The sequence below is a fragment of the Talaromyces stipitatus genome, genomic scaffold (assembly GCF_000003125.1).
Source record: "Talaromyces stipitatus ATCC 10500 scf_1105507295549 genomic scaffold, whole genome shotgun sequence".
Classification (NCBI taxonomy): domain Eukaryota; kingdom Fungi; phylum Ascomycota; class Eurotiomycetes; order Eurotiales; family Trichocomaceae; genus Talaromyces; species Talaromyces stipitatus.
This window is the reverse complement of record NW_002990117.1, coordinates 2802245-2819423: the sequence shown is the minus strand read 5'-3', so window position 1 is coordinate 2819423 and position 17179 is coordinate 2802245. Positions and strand designations below refer to the sequence as shown.

At 47.5% G+C, this 17179-nt stretch overlaps 7 protein-coding genes across 7 annotated transcripts; 3 read left to right on the top strand and 4 right to left on the bottom strand.

Moving 5' to 3' along the window:
* Positions 1–58: 58 nt before the first annotated feature.
* On the bottom strand, positions 59–3345 carry TSTA_018960 (ankyrin repeat protein; the record flags this gene model as incomplete). Its single annotated transcript, XM_002484019.1, has 2 exons — positions 59–2843; positions 2891–3345. 2 exons carry the CDS (start codon positions 3343–3345, stop codon positions 59–61), a joined length of 3240 nt encoding a protein of 1079 aa, XP_002484064.1.
* Positions 3346–4093: 748 nt separating this feature from the next.
* TSTA_018950 (proliferating cell nuclear antigen (PCNA)) lies at positions 4094–5491 on the top strand. Its single transcript, XM_002484018.1, has 5 exons — positions 4094–4204; positions 4259–4299; positions 4353–4782; positions 4835–5142; positions 5197–5491. Coding segments are annotated over exons 1-5 (798 nt in total). The 5' UTR covers positions 4094–4203; the 3' UTR covers positions 5215–5491.
* A 1301-nt stretch (positions 5492–6792) lies between these two features.
* Positions 6793–9099, top strand: TSTA_018940 (uncharacterized protein). Its single transcript, XM_002484017.1, has 4 exons — positions 6793–7744; positions 7804–8209; positions 8258–8452; positions 8512–9099. The coding sequence occupies exons 1-4, from the start codon at positions 7662–7664 to the stop codon at positions 8803–8805; spliced, it is 978 nt and encodes a 325-aa protein (XP_002484062.1). The 5' UTR covers positions 6793–7661; the 3' UTR covers positions 8806–9099.
* Positions 9100–9161: 62 nt separating this feature from the next.
* On the bottom strand, positions 9162–9625 carry TSTA_018930 (thioredoxin II, putative; the record flags this gene model as incomplete). Its single annotated transcript, XM_002484016.1, has 3 exons — positions 9162–9335; positions 9388–9453; positions 9521–9625. The coding sequence occupies 3 exons, from the start codon at positions 9623–9625 to the stop codon at positions 9162–9164; spliced, it is 345 nt and encodes a 114-aa protein (XP_002484061.1).
* A 404-nt stretch (positions 9626–10029) lies between these two features.
* Positions 10030–13259, bottom strand: TSTA_018920 (uncharacterized protein; the record flags this gene model as incomplete). Its single annotated transcript, XM_002484015.1, has 8 exons — positions 10030–10537; positions 10593–10815; positions 10872–10960; positions 11013–12317; positions 12359–12686; positions 12741–12909; positions 12967–13175; positions 13232–13259. 8 exons carry the CDS (start codon positions 13257–13259, stop codon positions 10030–10032), a joined length of 2859 nt encoding a protein of 952 aa, XP_002484060.1.
* Positions 13260–13655: 396 nt separating this feature from the next.
* On the top strand, positions 13656–15651 carry TSTA_018910 (uncharacterized protein; the record flags this gene model as incomplete). Its single annotated transcript, XM_002484014.1, has 8 exons — positions 13656–13752; positions 13813–13975; positions 14044–14147; positions 14200–14352; positions 14411–14992; positions 15046–15087; positions 15142–15485; positions 15544–15651. The coding sequence occupies 8 exons, from the start codon at positions 13656–13658 to the stop codon at positions 15649–15651; spliced, it is 1593 nt and encodes a 530-aa protein (XP_002484059.1).
* Positions 15652–15810: 159 nt separating this feature from the next.
* Positions 15811–16432, bottom strand: TSTA_018900 (uncharacterized protein; the record flags this gene model as incomplete). The annotated part of the gene is made up of 3 exons (XM_002484013.1): positions 15811–15897; positions 15956–16258; positions 16379–16432. 3 exons carry the CDS (start codon positions 16430–16432, stop codon positions 15811–15813), a joined length of 444 nt encoding a protein of 147 aa, XP_002484058.1.
* Positions 16433–17179: the final 747 nt, after the last annotated feature.

Here is a 17179-nt window from a genome sequence, read left to right as displayed (position 1 = left end):
TATTATATTTATGTCTCTGGTATATAGCAGTCACAATGACGCTTGATGGCTACTGCTCCTAGAGCATAGGCGAAGAATAAGCATGATAAGGAGGAGGAAGTGTGCCTTCTAGTTCAGCTATTTCAGGAATTTCTTCTTCGTGTGTCTCCTCTTCGTCTTCTACTTCTGCGTGAGAAGAAGTGGTCTCCGCTTCGTCAAGTTGAAAATTTAGTTGGGCTAATGATTGTGCTAGTCTGTCGGCTGGTAAGATTGTAGAAGGATTGAAGGTGTGAAATTGATATCCTTGAGATGGGGTGTCTTGGGTAAAGACTCTGGGTTGATTGGAAACAGCAGATAACGTGGCGGTAGCTTCTTGTTCACCTCGGTGCATGTGAGGCGGTGTCGCGGATCGACTACTCGGAAGACCCTGTTCCAAAGTCCCAGGTAGTTCGCTCGGAGCTGGAATATTAGGTGTCATCGAGAGAGTACGACGATGTGCATTCGCAGGACGAGTTGGCGTTGAAACAGTGTAATGGTCATAGTCGGACTCCACACGAGGGGCAGGAGTGATCGCATTTCCAGCTGGAGATCTCAACATTCCATCTGTCCATGGTTGGCGTGACCGACTGAGTATCTCCGTTACTCGTCTCTTCCGATCTGCTGAGATATTCGCGTCTGGGGCAAATTCTAATCTTCCCGAAGCCATGCCAACCGTATCCGGCGAGAAATTAGTAGATTCTAGAGGAGACATCGCTGACGGCTCGGCTGCGAGTATCGCCTCTAATATCTCTGGATGTCCATAGCATGCTGCATAGCGAAATGGTGTCCATCCCAATTCATCTTTACTCAAGACAGGTGCTCCGCTTCTGATAAGTAGCGCGACAACTGGTAAATGGCCGCCCTTGGCAGCCAAGCAGAGCGGCGAGTCGCAAGATCGAACACCAGAGCGGAGATATAATGGAGAACCGAAATCTAATAAAGTCTGTACTGCCGCTACATGGCCGTGTCTAGTAGCCACGCATAATGCTCGATCTCCTTCGGCGTCTCGAGCTTCTAGAGATGCGCCCTTTTCGCACAGCAGTCTGACTAATCCTACCGATCCTTCGCCTGCTGATATGTGAATTGGTCTTTGCTGCGTGACAGCGATCTCGCTCTCAATGTCCACTCCATATGTGAGAAGCAGCCGGACAATTTCAATGCTATCCGCCTTGCAAGCGTAATGCAATGCATTCAGACCAGCCGCGCATCTAGCATACAGAACACAATTTTTCCGGGCTAGTAATTCAACGACAGCGAACTGCGAATTCATAGCTGCAAGATGCAGCGGAGTTCTCCCTTGTCTATTGGTTAATACCAGGAAACTGCGCGACTGACTGGCCAGGTAATCGACAATGTCAACATGTCCGTTATAAGCGGCCCAATGAAGAGCGGTCATACCACCCTCATCCACAGCTCTGAATTTCGATTTCCGTCTCAGAAGCATCTGGACAACCATCAGCTTCCCGTTCGCTGCAGCGCATATTAGTGGCGTTTTCCGTTCACTCCCCGCGCCGTCTATGTCCGCCTTATTATTGAGCAGAAGTTCCACGACGTCTACATAGCCACCTTCGCATGCATAATGTAGAGCTGTCATCATGGACGCATCTCTTGCATCAATATCTGCACCGTAACTCACTAACAACCTGGAAATTTCGACATCTCCTTGTCGAGCCGCGACGTGCAGGGCAGTCATTTGATTATCAGCTCGAGCATTCACTTTTGCACGGCTTTCAAGTAATGTATGCGTTGTGTGCCAATGTCCGTTGTTGGCTGAAACCCAAAGCGCTGTTCTTCCAAGCCGGGTTTCCGCCTCGATATCTATTGCTTCCATGACAAGGAGCTCCACAACGCTAACGTGACCACGAGATGCTGCGAGGTGAAGCGCCGTCGAACCTGATGCGTCTGAGCGGTTCAGCTGCGCATTGTTCTGAACCAACAATGCAGCAATATCGTCCTTACCACAATGGGCGGCGACCATAAGGGCATTACGTCGGGTATGTAGATGAATCTCTTCAATATCATGACCGTTTCCTAGCAATCGTTCAACATCATAGCGTGCACCAGACTGTGCTGCTTTGACGATGTCTGGGGCACTGCGTCCAGTTTGTGTATTCAGATCGATGCTCGTGGTAAATCCGCTTTCACGGCCTCGTCGGGCCCTTGTTGATCCTACAATGGGGTTGATGGTTGCATTGCGCAGTGAGGGTGATAGTGTTGCTCGACTAGATGTGTTTAGCCGTTTCAGCTTCGACAAAAACTTCTCTCGCTTTGACCCTATGGTGGAGGGCAATGTAGTAGCGTCACTGGTAGACACCCAACGACGGACATCAGGATTTTGCTGCGTCTGTTGTGTTCCAAAGGATACGCTTTTACTGCGCCCGTGATTTAGCATGATCAAATCATTTGGGCCTAAAGATTGGCCTCTATGTAGCGATGTATTCGGTGACAGTGATTGGCTCGGTGTGACGTTGTTACTGGCATAACCTTCGTCGCTCGCCGAATTGGATGTGCTGATAGACACTCCTCGGCGCAATTCGAAGTCTATATTCGCCTCAACTTGGGGCAGAATTGGTTGCATTTGAACAACCTGAGACTGCACCCGCGGACGCTGATATGGGAGAGTAGCCATCAAAGTGCTATCAAATTCAAATTCCGTATCACCAACAGACGACAACCTCCGGCTGTTGATTGAAAGGCTGTCAACTTGAGAGCTAGCAACACTGCTGATCGTACTCCGAAGAGTCACAGTATCGTCGGCCACTTTCTGGATTATGTGTCGACTTTCCACTTTCCGGAGAAGTTCCAATTGCTCTGTCGAAGACCGACTATGATTATCAGAAAGGATCGTAGAACCGATTCATACAAATCTTACCATTGACAGGCCTGTAACAACAGGTTAAGGGCACGAACTTGGCTATGTAATCGCTCTTCAAGGTTTCTCATTAGATCTTCATTCCATAGCAATTGAATGCGAGCCTTAAATGTGAGAGTGGGCATATTGGCTTGTCCAGTCGCACTGGCAGCAGTCAGCTCAGCAACTTTGTCCCGAATCACTTCCATAATCGCACTGCAACTGTCAATTGCGACAGCGAGAGAATCTTCATATTCTCTGTGACTCGAATTGACTTCTACATTGTATTTTGTCCAGTCGTACAATTGAGTGATCGCAGATTTGATTGTAGATAATTCGCCTATCATTGAACGAATGGTGAGGTCTGCATGTTGGTATTTTCCTCGAAGAGACGAGAGACCGGCGATGGTCTGGCCAATGATTTGAGCGACTTGAAGCGCTCCACTGATAGCACCCAAGGCAGACAGAGGATCCATCTTGCCGATGGTGGTAGAAGAGAAACATCAACCATTGACAGCCTTGATCTTTATTTATTGCGAGAAAGCTGTCCGAGAATTTGATTCCTGCACTGCTTGATATTAGATTGAAGGATGGCTAGTGCAGATACCATGATCATCAATCGATGTTGCACTGCACTAGAGCGGGCTGTGTTGTTTCAATGCAAGCTCTGAATGGCTGCATCTAGTGACCCCTGTTGGAGGTGAGGCTGTGCTTGAAGGTAACTGTGCGCAACATGAAATAGCGTCATATTTCTGATGAAATTCAAAGACCATATGGACTAGACAGACAGATCGGATACCCTGGTTCTAGACTTGCTTCCCTCCTCCTTCTACTGAAGGTCGAGGAGTCATGAACCTGATTGGCCATAGGATAGCGCAGAGGCTCAAGCTAAACAGGCAGCATAGTCAGTGCTCTCCTCCATTTCTTCAGCTTTTGAAGTCATTCAGGCTTAGGTGACTGGCGTAACTGGTCAACAAATTATTCTTCGTGATAAAAGTCTTTAACAAAATAAACATTGAGGTTGAGATGAGGATGTGAAGATGTGTAGAGAGTACAAATTAGATTGGCCAATAACAGCACAATACACTAGGCTGAAAAGGGTAACATAGGAACGACGCGAAACGCGTCACACAGGCCAATATAATCCCCACCAACGCGCCCCTCACAGTGATTTCTTTACACTACACTCCAACTTTCAATTACTACACACTATCCTGTCTCGAGTCTCTTATTCACCTCAAGTTACAACCTGATTTCTTCCATCATCATAATCAAATCTCTCGAGATAATCACGAAGCAAAGTTACGCCTCGTACACAGAACAGCACATTCAAAAGTTGGTTGAATTCCTGATTGATCGCGTGCAGTATTGAAGACTAATGTGTTGCAGTGTTTGAAGCGCGTTTAGAACAGGCTGGCCTCCTCAAACGGGTATGTATCCCTCTTAAACAGTGGTAGAGATACACTGACCACGATAAAAACAGGTCGTCGATGCCATCAAAGACCTCGTTCAAGACTGCAACTTTGACTGTAATGATTCCGGAATCGCTCTCCAAGCCATGGACAACTCACACGTCGCGCTTGTGTCCATGCTCCTGAACGCAGAGGCTTTCAGCCCATACCGATGCGATCGTACCGTCGCTCTGGGTATCAACCTTCTCTCGCTGACAAAGGTTCTACGAGCCGCTCAGAATGAAGATATCTTGACAGTGAAGGCAGAGGATTCTCCAGACGTGGTCAACCTTATGTTCGAGAGCTCCGAGACCGATCGTCTGAGCGAGTATGATATTAAGCTTATGGATATTGATCAAGAACATCTGGCTATTCCCGAGACAGACTATGCCGCTACAGTTGAAATGCCTTCTGTCGAGTTTCAGCGTATCTGCCGGGATTTGAATGCGTTATCCGAGTCTGGTATGTTTTCTGCTCTCTCCCTTCCTTGAGTTGATACTAATATTTCTTTCAGTTGTCATCGAGGCCACAAAGGAAGGAATCAAATTCTCCTGCCAAGGTGATATCGGCAACGGCGCCGTGACCATCCGCCAACACACCAATGTTGAGGACCCAAACAAAAACGTCTCTATCCAACTCACCGAGCCTGTGGCTCTGACCTTCTCTCTCAAGTACCTTGTCAACTTCTGCAAGGCCACCGCTCTCTCGCATCAAGTTAAGCTCTGCCTGTCTCAGGAAGTGCCTCTGCAGGTGGAATATAGTCTTTCAGGCAGTTCTGGCAGTGCTGCCAGTGGTCATTTGCGGTTCTTTCTTGCTCCCAAGGTCTGTCTCATCCGTCTGTATTCTGACAAAGCCTCACTAACACTTCTGCTACAGATTGGTGAGGAGGACTAATTGCTTTCATTTCCGCATCGGCGTAATGGTTATTCTACGATATTTTCAAAAGACTGGTGACCGTGGAAGGAAATGGTCCGTATCGAGCGTTGATCGTGATCCAGACCAGGCCGCTAGTTACGAACAACCTGTTGTTTCTATAATCTGAGGCGCAATGATATTTCATTTGGCGCTTTATCTGGTTGATTCTACTCATGAATACTGGTAATGGAAGATTTAGAAGTGTATCAATATTCCATATTCAATTACATCAGTAATGAGGGCGTCACTGCCATGTACGTATGCTGGCTTACATCAGGTCTGGCGCATCGACTATTACGAGTAGATCAGACGAAAAGACTGAGATCACAGCTGGGTCATAAGTGTCGAGTTTGCTCATGCTATACATGTGCAGATAAATTATATACAAAGGCCCTTGGTATCACAACATAATTAGTAGTATTCTGGCAAAGATCTCCTAGCGAAGAAAACACCCCGCTCAAACAATAAATAGACCAAACTCACATTAGAAAAAAAAAAGGGTGAAGCGTCGCCCCCAACAGAATAATCGGAATCGAATGATATCCCATCCTCCAATCCACCCGCTCAAAAGAGGTCCTTCATGACAAAGGAGTAACACTTTGAACCGGCAGAAAAAAGAGAACGAGTCGGGATATGCTGCGTATTGCACTAAAGTGTTGTATACACACAATCTTCGCACCGGCTCTCCCATGAGGGAAAAAAATCCCTCGAAGTTTCTGATGCCGTTTAAAGTGTAAACACTATGCGAGCGCTACCTATCGCGCTGGACCCTCACGGGCAGCTCGACTCATTTCTCTCTATATAGAGAGAAAGAGTCGATGGAAAGGTTGAAGAATACTCCGAATTTCTCATTTGCATTTTGATAAAACAGTGTGTAAAGAAGTCCGAGGACTGGCTTTACTTCTGTTGTTTGTAGCAAAGAAACGCAGCATTGAAGGGGGCGACGCTTGAGAGAAGAGAAAAGAGAAAAGAGAAGGAAGGTGAGCGAGTCAGCTGTGCTTTTTTTTTTGTAGTGTGGTATTTTTCTGCCGGCTATGTGGTGACCGCCTTTCTGCTATAAATTTTGATTGGTTCGCTCTAGCGACATATAAATATGGCTGCCTCAGGCATTCATAGTGGGTCTTGTGACTCTTCTCAGCATCGAGGTGACACGTGACACATGAATTAAGAAAAGGGGGACGCTGTGAAATGTGACAGTTCTTTTCTTTTGCTAAGATATTAGAATTAGGTTAACTATTTTGAATAATTAATAATTCCATGTTGTACGGAGTACAGAATAGAGCAGGTCTGGGAAACTGAAGTAGGTTAGGTAAAGTGGCTAAGTCGTGAGGAGGCTGGAGCGAGGCACAGTTCAGCCTTGCCCAGACTGACAGACCATAGTTCACCATACAGACTGGACTGGTGGCTGAATGGATTCATGCTTCATCTGGGTTTCCTCCACAGAGTACTATGTATTCAGGATTCCAGCAAATCCCGACCTCGCTGGCTTGGCATGTTGACATGGTTCACCTCATAATAAATGTCGCAAGTCAATGCAGACTAAGACAGCGATTTTCTAGGACTCTGATTAGATGTCACTCCGACTGTCTCAGCCTCCCGCAAGACCGGGTTCGACATTCCAACGCCAACCTGTGTTACACGTCTTCTGAGACGCTCTTGCATCTGGAGTATCTATAAAGGCTGATGCTGTCTGTATTCCGATCGCATAACAAACGATATTCAATAAATTGGTTGAGTTAATACATGGAAATCAGTGATCCAGGAACATCAGACAGAGAGTGGAACGGGACCCACTGAACCCCCGGCCTGAGGCAGTGAGGCATCTAGCTCTGTCCAAAACTTTTCTCCATCCTCTACTTTTAATAATTCACTAGCCAGTCTGTCGTTGTCCATCGCTATCAACCTCACCCCATCTATTGCGCTGCATTCACTGCTGTTGAGTGATATTTCGAACAGCAGTCAACATCAAATTGCTGTATCGTCACCCGCTCACTTCGAACCTTGTCTCAGTCTTTTCTTGGTTGGCATTGGCATCTCCCCGCATAGAGAGTCCCCGACCGCTGTGTGCTCCATACTGCCGTTTCATCGGTCCACGCCAGAACTACAACCTGTCAACAAAGGACGAACATCATCTCTTCCTGACAGCCTGACACAATTGCAACAATTATTATATCATCAACTGGGACTGTCTCACTCGACTCAGTGGGCAGGATATACTAACCGCCAAAACGGCCTCTTCCACTCTAAACGTCTCTTTCAACGGATCCGGCTCCGTGTCGGCGGAGCAAGTTTCCAAAATTCCTTCATCGCAGTCCCGAGCCTCGTTGCTCGGAGGAGCCTACGATACCTCTTTCCGTGCTTCGACAGGTCCTTTTCCGGAACGTCAAGGTTATAGGCAGGTCCATGGATCAGAACAAGTGAGCAGGATGTATCTTCCAAATTCAAAGTGGACATGGCTCTTTGTCATGACTGCCGTGATCCAGGCAGCTGTTATTCTCGGTCTGGAAGCGTAAGTTTTCTGTGCCTTGGGGACTCGATATTGTTCAGGAGTATTAATGTTGGATGTAGCTATGTATTTGCCGATTTCCAGCTTCATCTCCATTCCTTCTCCGATTCCGCCAGCTCCTCAAAGACTATCCCGACTTTTCTTTCGTTGTACATTTTCGGTTTCGTTTACGAGTTAATTCTGGTCTACGATGCCTTGCGTCTCAAAAACACAATTCAAATCATTGGACTATGTTTCTGCAACATCGGCCTGCTCATCTACGGTGGTCTGCAGATTGAGCAGGCAACCCAGGAGGAAAATCTCTGGCGTCAGACCAAAGGGATCATGATCGCGATTCCTTGTATAATCGCATTTTCCTCGACCTTCTTGATATTTGTGGCCTGGAAACTCTACGATGAGTTCGCATGGACCATCTATAAACACATCAGTGCCGATTTGCGAATGAAGCGACGCTATCTGACTTATCAGGTATTTTCTCGTCGCCCATCATAGGTTCATTTCGCTAACTTGGCCCAGATTTACATCGCCTTGTTGAAGTTTGATTTCTTCTTCTTCTTAGGATTTACCGTCCAATTCGTCGTCATCGTAACTGGCAAAACCGACGTCGAGTTTGCCTTGACTCTAGCCGCTATTCCAGTGACGATATTGATTCTTTTCTTTGCGGCATACTTTACCAGACGAGAGAACACGCTTGGCATGTGCGCTGTCATTGTAAGTTTCGACTCTTACACCACAAACCCGTTGCCCAGACCCCTTGCTTACTTAAACAGCTACTCTATTTCGGTGGCCTGGCCTACTTCCTCTTCAAGCTCGTACGCATGTACCAACCATCCAGAGCCCCAGAGTACATTGCCGCTCGGCGATCATTGACCTTTTTCGCCGTCATCACCATCCTTTTGATTCTGGCAACCATCGCCAACGCCATCGCGTGCACAATCAATTTCCACAAGGGACTCAAACCACATGTTATGAGACCACGCAAGTCTACCGACGACGAAAAGGCCACCGAGTTGGGTACCAGAGTCCCTGGAGAAGGCGTCCCTAGCCGCATGATGATTGATTGATTTTACGATCCCTCGGAGAGCACATATTTACCGTCTACAGCATGGTGTGCAGCGCTTTCCAAAGAACAACACGTAAATAACATACATATACCCTTGAATACTCTGCGAATTCACTGCAAATGAACAAACCAATCTGGCGACCGGCTCACCAGTTTTGACTGATCTGACGGATTTTTTTGATACTATGATACCACACCCTTGTTTATACCCTTACTCTGATGGCTGCGATCGATTTCTGTATTATTCGATTTCTTTTTTCAATTACAAAATAGAAAATAAATGCCCTTCTACGACCGATGGTGTTGTCAATATACTGGTAGTCAGCGCATTGAGGAATTGATCCTTTTCCCATCCATCTATCTCGCCTTCTCTAATGCACTCGTTAAACCCGCGATGGGATGCTGATCAGGCGGATTCGGCACTTTGGCACGCCATTGCTCCTGCCCTTCTTTATATATTACAAACGTCGGCCACCAGACGACTTGAGCAGCTTCTTGGATTTTTGAGCCTTGGTCATTTAGCCCGTTGACCTGTACACTATCAGCACGGATACTTCGTTAAGCAGAGCGGAGTTAAACGTACTTTGAAAAATCTGACGTGGGCATTGACTGCTTCAGTGGCCAATTTATCGAAAAGAGGAGCCACGACCTGGCATTACATACTGGTTAGATCCGATAGAGTCCCTAGGAAAGAGAAGATATTATCAAATACTCACTTTGCAGGGACCGCATGATGGTGAATAAAAGTCAATTACCACGACTCCTGGCTTTTGGAGCTCCTCCTGGTAAGCGGATAGCGAAGTTAATTCGGCCACCACCATGTTGAATAGGTTTTGGGAAACCTTCAATGGGAGAATCTTCAGTCCTGGTATATAGTATAAGTATGGGGCTCGTATAATCGGCGAAGTCTCCGGAAAATTTGAATGATGTTTTTGCGTGATGACCCATTGTGATAACGCCATTAAAGGCTGATTTTAAGTATAGGTATTGACTCGTTAGACGATGTTTACTTGATAGTATTTACAACTTCGTACGGTGCACTTCCAAAAGCCCGAGGGATATAGATAACTTTCACGGCATTCTGAGCTACCCCCTTTTGTCTTCGTACTCGGATATTACAGATTCTACGGGTCTATACTGAGCAACCGGGACATATTCGTCGGGCAGTCTTGTTCAAAGAGATTAGTCAAACTTCTTGCAACTCATCACCGAGGACAAGATACACTCACCCAAAGGCCGCTGGTCCACCAATCTTTAACCCTTCCTGTTCAGACCATTGTGGCGAAGCCACCAAGGCAATCACGAAAACGTGCAGTCCGTATCGGTAATCCTGTGTTCCTACCGCACTTCCTGTCTCGCTATCAAGAACCGTGATGAGATCAGGGACAACGGTCAGGGTCTTCTTGCCCTGGAGAGTAGTGACGCGGAGATTCTCATTCTGGAATTCTACGCGAACAGGCTCGTCGTCTTTCTCAATTGCGTGAGATCTCACAAGGTCTATGAACCCTCGACTAAAACCCCCGCTGATATCGCGCTTAACCTGAACAATCTTTCCAGTGAATATGAGTCGCCCAGGATATTCTGCTAGGATAGAAGCGACCACACCGGTTTTCTCTTGGCGGGCAATGTATACTGCGCGCCCTACTCTCCATGCCAGAGACAGTGAATGATGGACAGTACTCGACCGAATCTGGTCTCCATTCAGTAGCGCGAAAGAGGTGCCCGCCGCATTTCTACGGTAATGTTAGCTTCGTGCCACATGCAAGCTAGGAAGTCAAGTTAACATACCCCATTTCAGCGCATAGAGGTCGAAGGAAATTTTCAACTGCCTGGTGGCTCGCTGCGCGGTGGTGGATTAGCGTGTTTCCTTTTGCATCAGATACAGCACACGGCGTTATTGGGATGCCCGCTCGAGTCAGAGTCGTCTGCCATAGGTTAGGGTATGCACGACCCATGAGGTCTGCGTCAATTACGGGTATTTGTGTCCATGCAGCTGCTTGGATCCCGCGGACTGTTGTTGTAGTAAGCATCTTAAACTTTGATGAAATCGGGGAATTCAAAACTAACAGCCGTTTGACCCTCCGATTTCCAACGAAATAACACCTGATATAGAATCCATGCCTTGTGGCGTGACCGATTGGACCGAGTATTTAAGCCTGATATCCGGTTTAGTATGAAGGACACTCATTGCATGGCCTGGCAACTCACTCCTCTCCAGAAGGAAAACGCTCGGACAGTATATCTAGTGACCCCATGAATCCAACTGCAGGCACGGCCCCGTTGGCGGGAATAGTGCCTGGATCTACAACATATACAGACTGTCCTGCTTTGAGTAAGGCCAGTGAAGAAAGAAAGCTCGGGTAGGGGTCACCTCCGCCTCCACATCCTAGAATGCCACATCCTAGAATGCCGCATCCTTCGAATAAAAAATACAGATCTGCTTGAGAAAGTTTCCATCTCCCAGAGACAACGGACGGGCGATATGTACTTGCATTTTTTGTGGGTTCAGGCTCATTCTCTGTAGTAATTGCCTGGTCTTCTGACGGGATAGGGGCTCGTGATAGCGCGACTGGAGACTCGGTCTCATTATCTTCGTTATCCTCTGTGGAAGGACTCAACGCAGCATCTCCAACAGCGGTAGTGATAATTCTCACTTTTCTGGTTGAAGAATATGAAAGAGGCATGGTTCTTTTCTCCACAATCTGCGGGTTCAACGCACCCCTGAGTCGAGCTTCTTCAATAGTGCGATCGCATTGGCGTGACAACACTTTCTCCTCCGTCGTTTCCAGGCCAATAGATACAATCTGGTCGATCTTATGAGACATGCGCGCCATGGCCGCACCGACTGCGTTTGCAACGTGCCCATAGTTAGGTCGGTAAATACGGCCCACGCCTGGGATAGACGATGAGACTAGGAATGTGCCTCCGCCAACCAGAATGATATTCACTGGACCTCCTTCTGTTTTGCTTTCGTCGACAACAGTTTCTAGTAAGCGTGTAATCTCTTTTTCCACTTTACGCAAAACATCCGGGGCAACCTCAATTGATTTTGCGGTGCTCTTCAACAGAATTGGCGATTGTCTTTGCGCCGAAACCACCACATCAGTGACAGTGAGATCAGGGCCGCCAAATATTCTGGACCGAGTCTCTAGTTGATACCCGACAGAATCCGGGCCTAGCCTGACATTCCCCGTCTTTTCATCGACGTGAATGATCGAACCGCCCCCGAGACCTATACTACGAAGGTCTGGGACGGAAAAGTTTGTTCGAGCACCGGATAATAGGGAGAAGGCTGCTGCAGGACGTGGGAGGCCCGTAGGTTGCAGAACGCAGGTATCAGTTTTCGTGCCCCCAACGTCTACTACAACGACGTCCTTGAGGAATGGACCTTGTCCGCGGGACAAGAAAGCGGCCCCAGTTAGGGAGTTGATCGGTCCAGACAGATAGGTAAGAATCGGTAAGCACTTAGCCTCAGAAGCTGAAATAAGGGCGCCATTGTTCTGAGTGAAGAATCTGGGATGTTCTAGTTAGCATGTTCGTATGAGGGATCATACGCAGGTGCCCGAATCCCCAAGGCAGTCAGAGACTGTGTCAAATTCGAAACAGTGACTTTTGCCAATGGCCTCAAGGCCGCGTTGATGACAGTCGCGTTCTCCCTTTCTAACAAGCCAAGACCAGCTATGTCACGGGACAACGTGATAATCGCAGAGGGACCGAGTTCTTCTCTTAATATGTGCTCTACTGTTTCCTCTTGCTGAAATGTGAAGTCAATTGATGTATGAACGCCAACGATAGCGACATTCAACAGCTGGCGCGACCGTAACTCTGCTGCTGTACGCCGGATTTCGGCCTCATCTAGGGGCTCAATGAGGTTTCCGTTGTCTGTCCTCTGGGTTAATATTCGGTCATTCCAGGTTGTGCTTCTCAGGAACATACACTCTAAACCACCAGAAAGGTACACAGTGGTGCCCTCAATTATTCGCCGCAATTCTGGCGGGATTCCTGCAAAGCCGGGCAACTCGCGAGTATAAGGTCCGCACAGACGTAAGAGGGCAACTGGAGAAAGCTTTTGCGAGTCACGTTCAACGACTGCATTCAGGAATTGCTTTTTTAGTTAGGTAGGTGCTATAGTTTACCTAGATTTTCAGGGGCAGAGATTTACCGTTGTCCCAATGGTGATCCTGACTAAGCTATCAACAATCCTGCGACGTTCCTCACCAGTCCACTGCTCTAGGACATTTTGCAGAGCTTGAGAAATGCCATCGCCAACGTGGCGTGTTGTGGGTGTTTTGCAGCTCGCTAGGATGCTCCCCGTTGGGTCCGAGGGAGCTGTATCCGCATCAATCAATACGGCATCTGTGTTTGTGCCGCCTGGAATCAAGATTGGCTTCAGTAAATATAGAATATCTGATATGTTAGGTACTCACCGACGTCAATGCCAACCAGAGTACGCATGATGAAGTCTAATGCTGTTAGATAGAAGAAATAGCTTATTGACAGCAAAGACTTGGATTTGGCACTGTCCTTATCCAACGATATAGGTCATTCCTGGACTGAATCACGCCAGAGTCCTGGCTTTTCTTTAAAGTTGAAGCTATATTGAATTTTTCCGACACTTTGGCTACAGTACCCGCAGTTCTCACCGAGAAACAGAACCTAAGGTGCCGAGATAGCCCTGAAAACTTTGATGTGGAATCTCTTGTAAGGCTAATCATCACTGCATATGGCGTGCTTGAATTGCCTTGAACTTGGAACCGTTTCCGCAGCCCTACGCAAAACAAATAAGTAGCCTCCACGATGCTGTAGCTGGACTATGTACACCTACACCGGACTGAACTCGGCATATGAAAAATGGGTGTTTGGAGCAGCATCAACGCTGCCCTCCAGCTTAAGGGGGGTGGCGGGCCCAATCACTGGAAGAACCTGGATTTGACCCCCTTGCCTGTCGGTACGCGTTGTAAAGAATGAGGATAAAGCTGGATTGCTAATGTTTGAAAATCCATGGCAGACCTCCGAACATGGAAAGACCTCGACTTCGTCGGTCTTTGGAGTACTGCTTTTGTGACCATCTTTGGCTGGCAGGGCGTTTCCGCGCTGCTGTCTATGGGCCTCAGCGTTTGGCAGGCGATAGTCTGTAACTTTGTGGCCAAGTTGATCCAGATCGCAGTTGTGTTGAGCTTAGGATGGCTTGTCTTCGCCACTTCTTCCTTTACTATCTATGTTAACAAATCGACATTAGGATCGGCGCAGTCTGGCATATTGGCTTTTCAGTTAATGCGCGTCAATCCTTCGGTCTACGGGGGTCCTATGTCCCGCTGATCATACGTGTCTGTCTGTGCTGTGGTGAGTAATAGATGATTATTAGGTAACTCAGACCGATGCTAATATAATGCAGTCTGGTTCGGAGTTCAGGCATTCACTGGTGGCCAACTCGTCTCCACCCTTCTTTCGTCCATATTCTCCGGCTATCAGAACATGGAGAATACCCTCCCTGCATCAGCCAGTATGACAACCAAGGAGTTTATCGGGCTTGTGATTTTCAACATCAGTGCGTCCCTCATTCTGGCTTTCTGGGAATAGTTCCAACTGCTTACTGTTAACTGTAGTTTGCATCCCGTTCCTCTACATACCGCCCCATAAACTTCGCATTCCCTTTCGTTATACGCTGACAATCAGTGCCATTACATTGATTGGAATGTCAATCGGCCTAATGGCCGCGGCTGGTGGTGCCGGACCACTGGTGCACACAGGGGTCACCGTCAACGGCGGATCCCAGTTAGGCTGGGCGTGGATTCATGGAATTACAACCGTCATTGGAGGCACAGTAGTTGGCTCAACGAGTCAATGCGATTTCTCTCGCTTTGCGCGTCGTCCAGGCAATCAATTTAAGGGCCAGATATTTGCCCTGCTGTTCTTTGGAAATGTCATCCCCGTTTTCGGGCTACTGGGCACATCGGCGGCGTCCAAGCTGTATGGAGATGTGACGGAGTTGGTACTATGGAACCCACCAAACATCATTCAAACCTGGCTAGACCGAGACTATCATAACCCCAAGATTCGCGCTGCAACCTTCTTTGTCTCTCTGGGATTGACATGTTCGATGGTGGCCATTAATACAGTTGAAAACGGAATATCCGGAGGTATGGATGCCGCGGGCCTCCTCCCCCGGTATATCAATATTCGACGGGGTTCGTACTTTTCATGATCGTGTCAATTTTGATTCAGCCCTGGCAAATCATAGCAAAGGCTACAACTTTTACCGCAGTTCTTTCCAGTTTCGGAGGTAAGTGTCTGTCGGTTTTCTATGCAGGCAAAACCTCTAAGAAGTTGTATGTAGTCATCCTCGGCCCCTTAATTGCAGTCTTCACCTGCGACTACTTCTTCGTGCGCCACCAAAAGGTCAAATTAACTGACCTCTTCCAACCATCTTCTCAAAGCATATACTGGTTTTGGCACGGTGTTAATTGGAGAGGTTTCCTTTCCTGGCTTGTGGGCACAGCGCCTTTCCTCCCAGGCCTGGCCAGTTTAAACCCAAAAACAGCGGACAACATCCCGATTGGGTTGACTCAAGCTACTTACACCGGATTTTTATGTGGCTACGTTATTTCATTCACCTTGCACTATGTGCTGAATAAGGTGTCTCCGCCACCTGGCCTTGGTGCCTTTGATGTAACAGATACTGTAAGTTTTTGCGCAACTCCTTTCCTATTGTGCATGCATGTCACTAAACTGCCTAAAGTTCGGCACGTTCAGCTACGAAGAAGCAGAGAAATTGGGAATACGCACCTTAGAGACCGATATGCCATATGAAAGTGGCGCCGTGTATCCGAATAAAGGGCTGGAATAGGAAGCAAGTAGTAGATACGTATATGTATGTATAATACTTCTTTAAGGCCTGTGTAACTAAGATACAAGCTCCTTTTATAGCGAGAAACATGATATGGTACTAGCGATGGGGCTATTGCAGTATTATCATTCCCTGAATTACTGATTAGTTAGGCTCAGGTTAGGGGTAGAATACTATATTCGCTCCAAGCAGTTGAAGATCTGTAAGTATTGCCACTAACGCTGACCTCCTTTCTGGCGTCACGGCCTATTAATACGATTAGCTATTCTGAGTAGTAAGATACCAGAAAATCTGCTCAACTTACACACACTGTGGAGTTGAATGAGAAAGCAGAGGCTATGCGTTTGTCCTCACAGTCCTTCAGCTTGGAGTCCAATTTCGCTTTCTCGCTTTCGCAAGCCTCCTTGTCGGCCTCGCAGTCCTCGGGAAAGGGCTCGCCGTCTCCATCTTCGCCCCCCGGGAGGGGATTGTCTTCAAGTTTCTTTTTCATGTAATAGACTCTAGAGCGAACCTCATCTCGTCCACTTTCATCGCCCACGACGCACTGCTTCTGCCTGGGGCCATAGGAGCAGTGAGTGCTACCTGCATCCTTGCAGATTTGCGCACACTGCTGAATGGTGTCGATGTTTTAGTGCAGCCTTCCCGTGCGGTAGGTGTTGCACTGGTACTCCTCGTTGTAGCCGGTGAGAACTCCTTCTTGTTTGCCTGGCTCGCAATCAGCGCTGACTGGAGCGGTAATACCCAGAATCACGGCGAGAAGAGTTGCTGCTTTGAGCTTCATGATGCCAATAGTCTTGAACAGTGGATGAATGCAATTATTGATGATATTGATGATGGAATGGATGGTGAGATCGGGGAGCAGCTGGGTTTAAACATTTAGACTCGCTCGACTTCATTCCGAACACCGCGGAAGCCATACCCATTCACATCACACCTTTATAGTTTCATAGAGTGAAGATTGGATTGACATCATAGGTTCCCTCTTACTGCACGTCGTAGGATCTCACCAGTTTGGCGAATTCGCTGATCGAAGCAAACCAGGCCGAAGCAGGGTTGAAGCTGTTACATGGTGATTACCAATCATGACCATCTATATGATCACGTATTTCGTATATGTTCAGATAGCCACAATTAATAGCACTATAAATCTCTTCTGCAGCAGACTGCAAGGTTCAATCGTGGTAAGAGATCGAAGCAAGGCTGGTATCAGTTACCGAGTGACTCATAACAGTACAATAGTAGTTGGGAAAATGCATACGGTTTTCACTGAAAACAGTGACCAAACATAGTGCCCAGATCATCCTGGGGCGGTGGGCGGTTGGAGCAACTTGTGGATTCCGAGAGTAACCGTTCAAGGTGGTCATACAGCTGGGTCTTTCTGACACTTTCCACCCAAAGGCTCAACACCAGGAGCAAGCACCGACATAGGCCAAGCGTAGTGGCATAGATATCATCTGTAGCCTTGGACTCTGTCTGTTCAGTTCTGAAAGATCGTCACTGCAAGATCTATATCTTCCATATCTTGTGA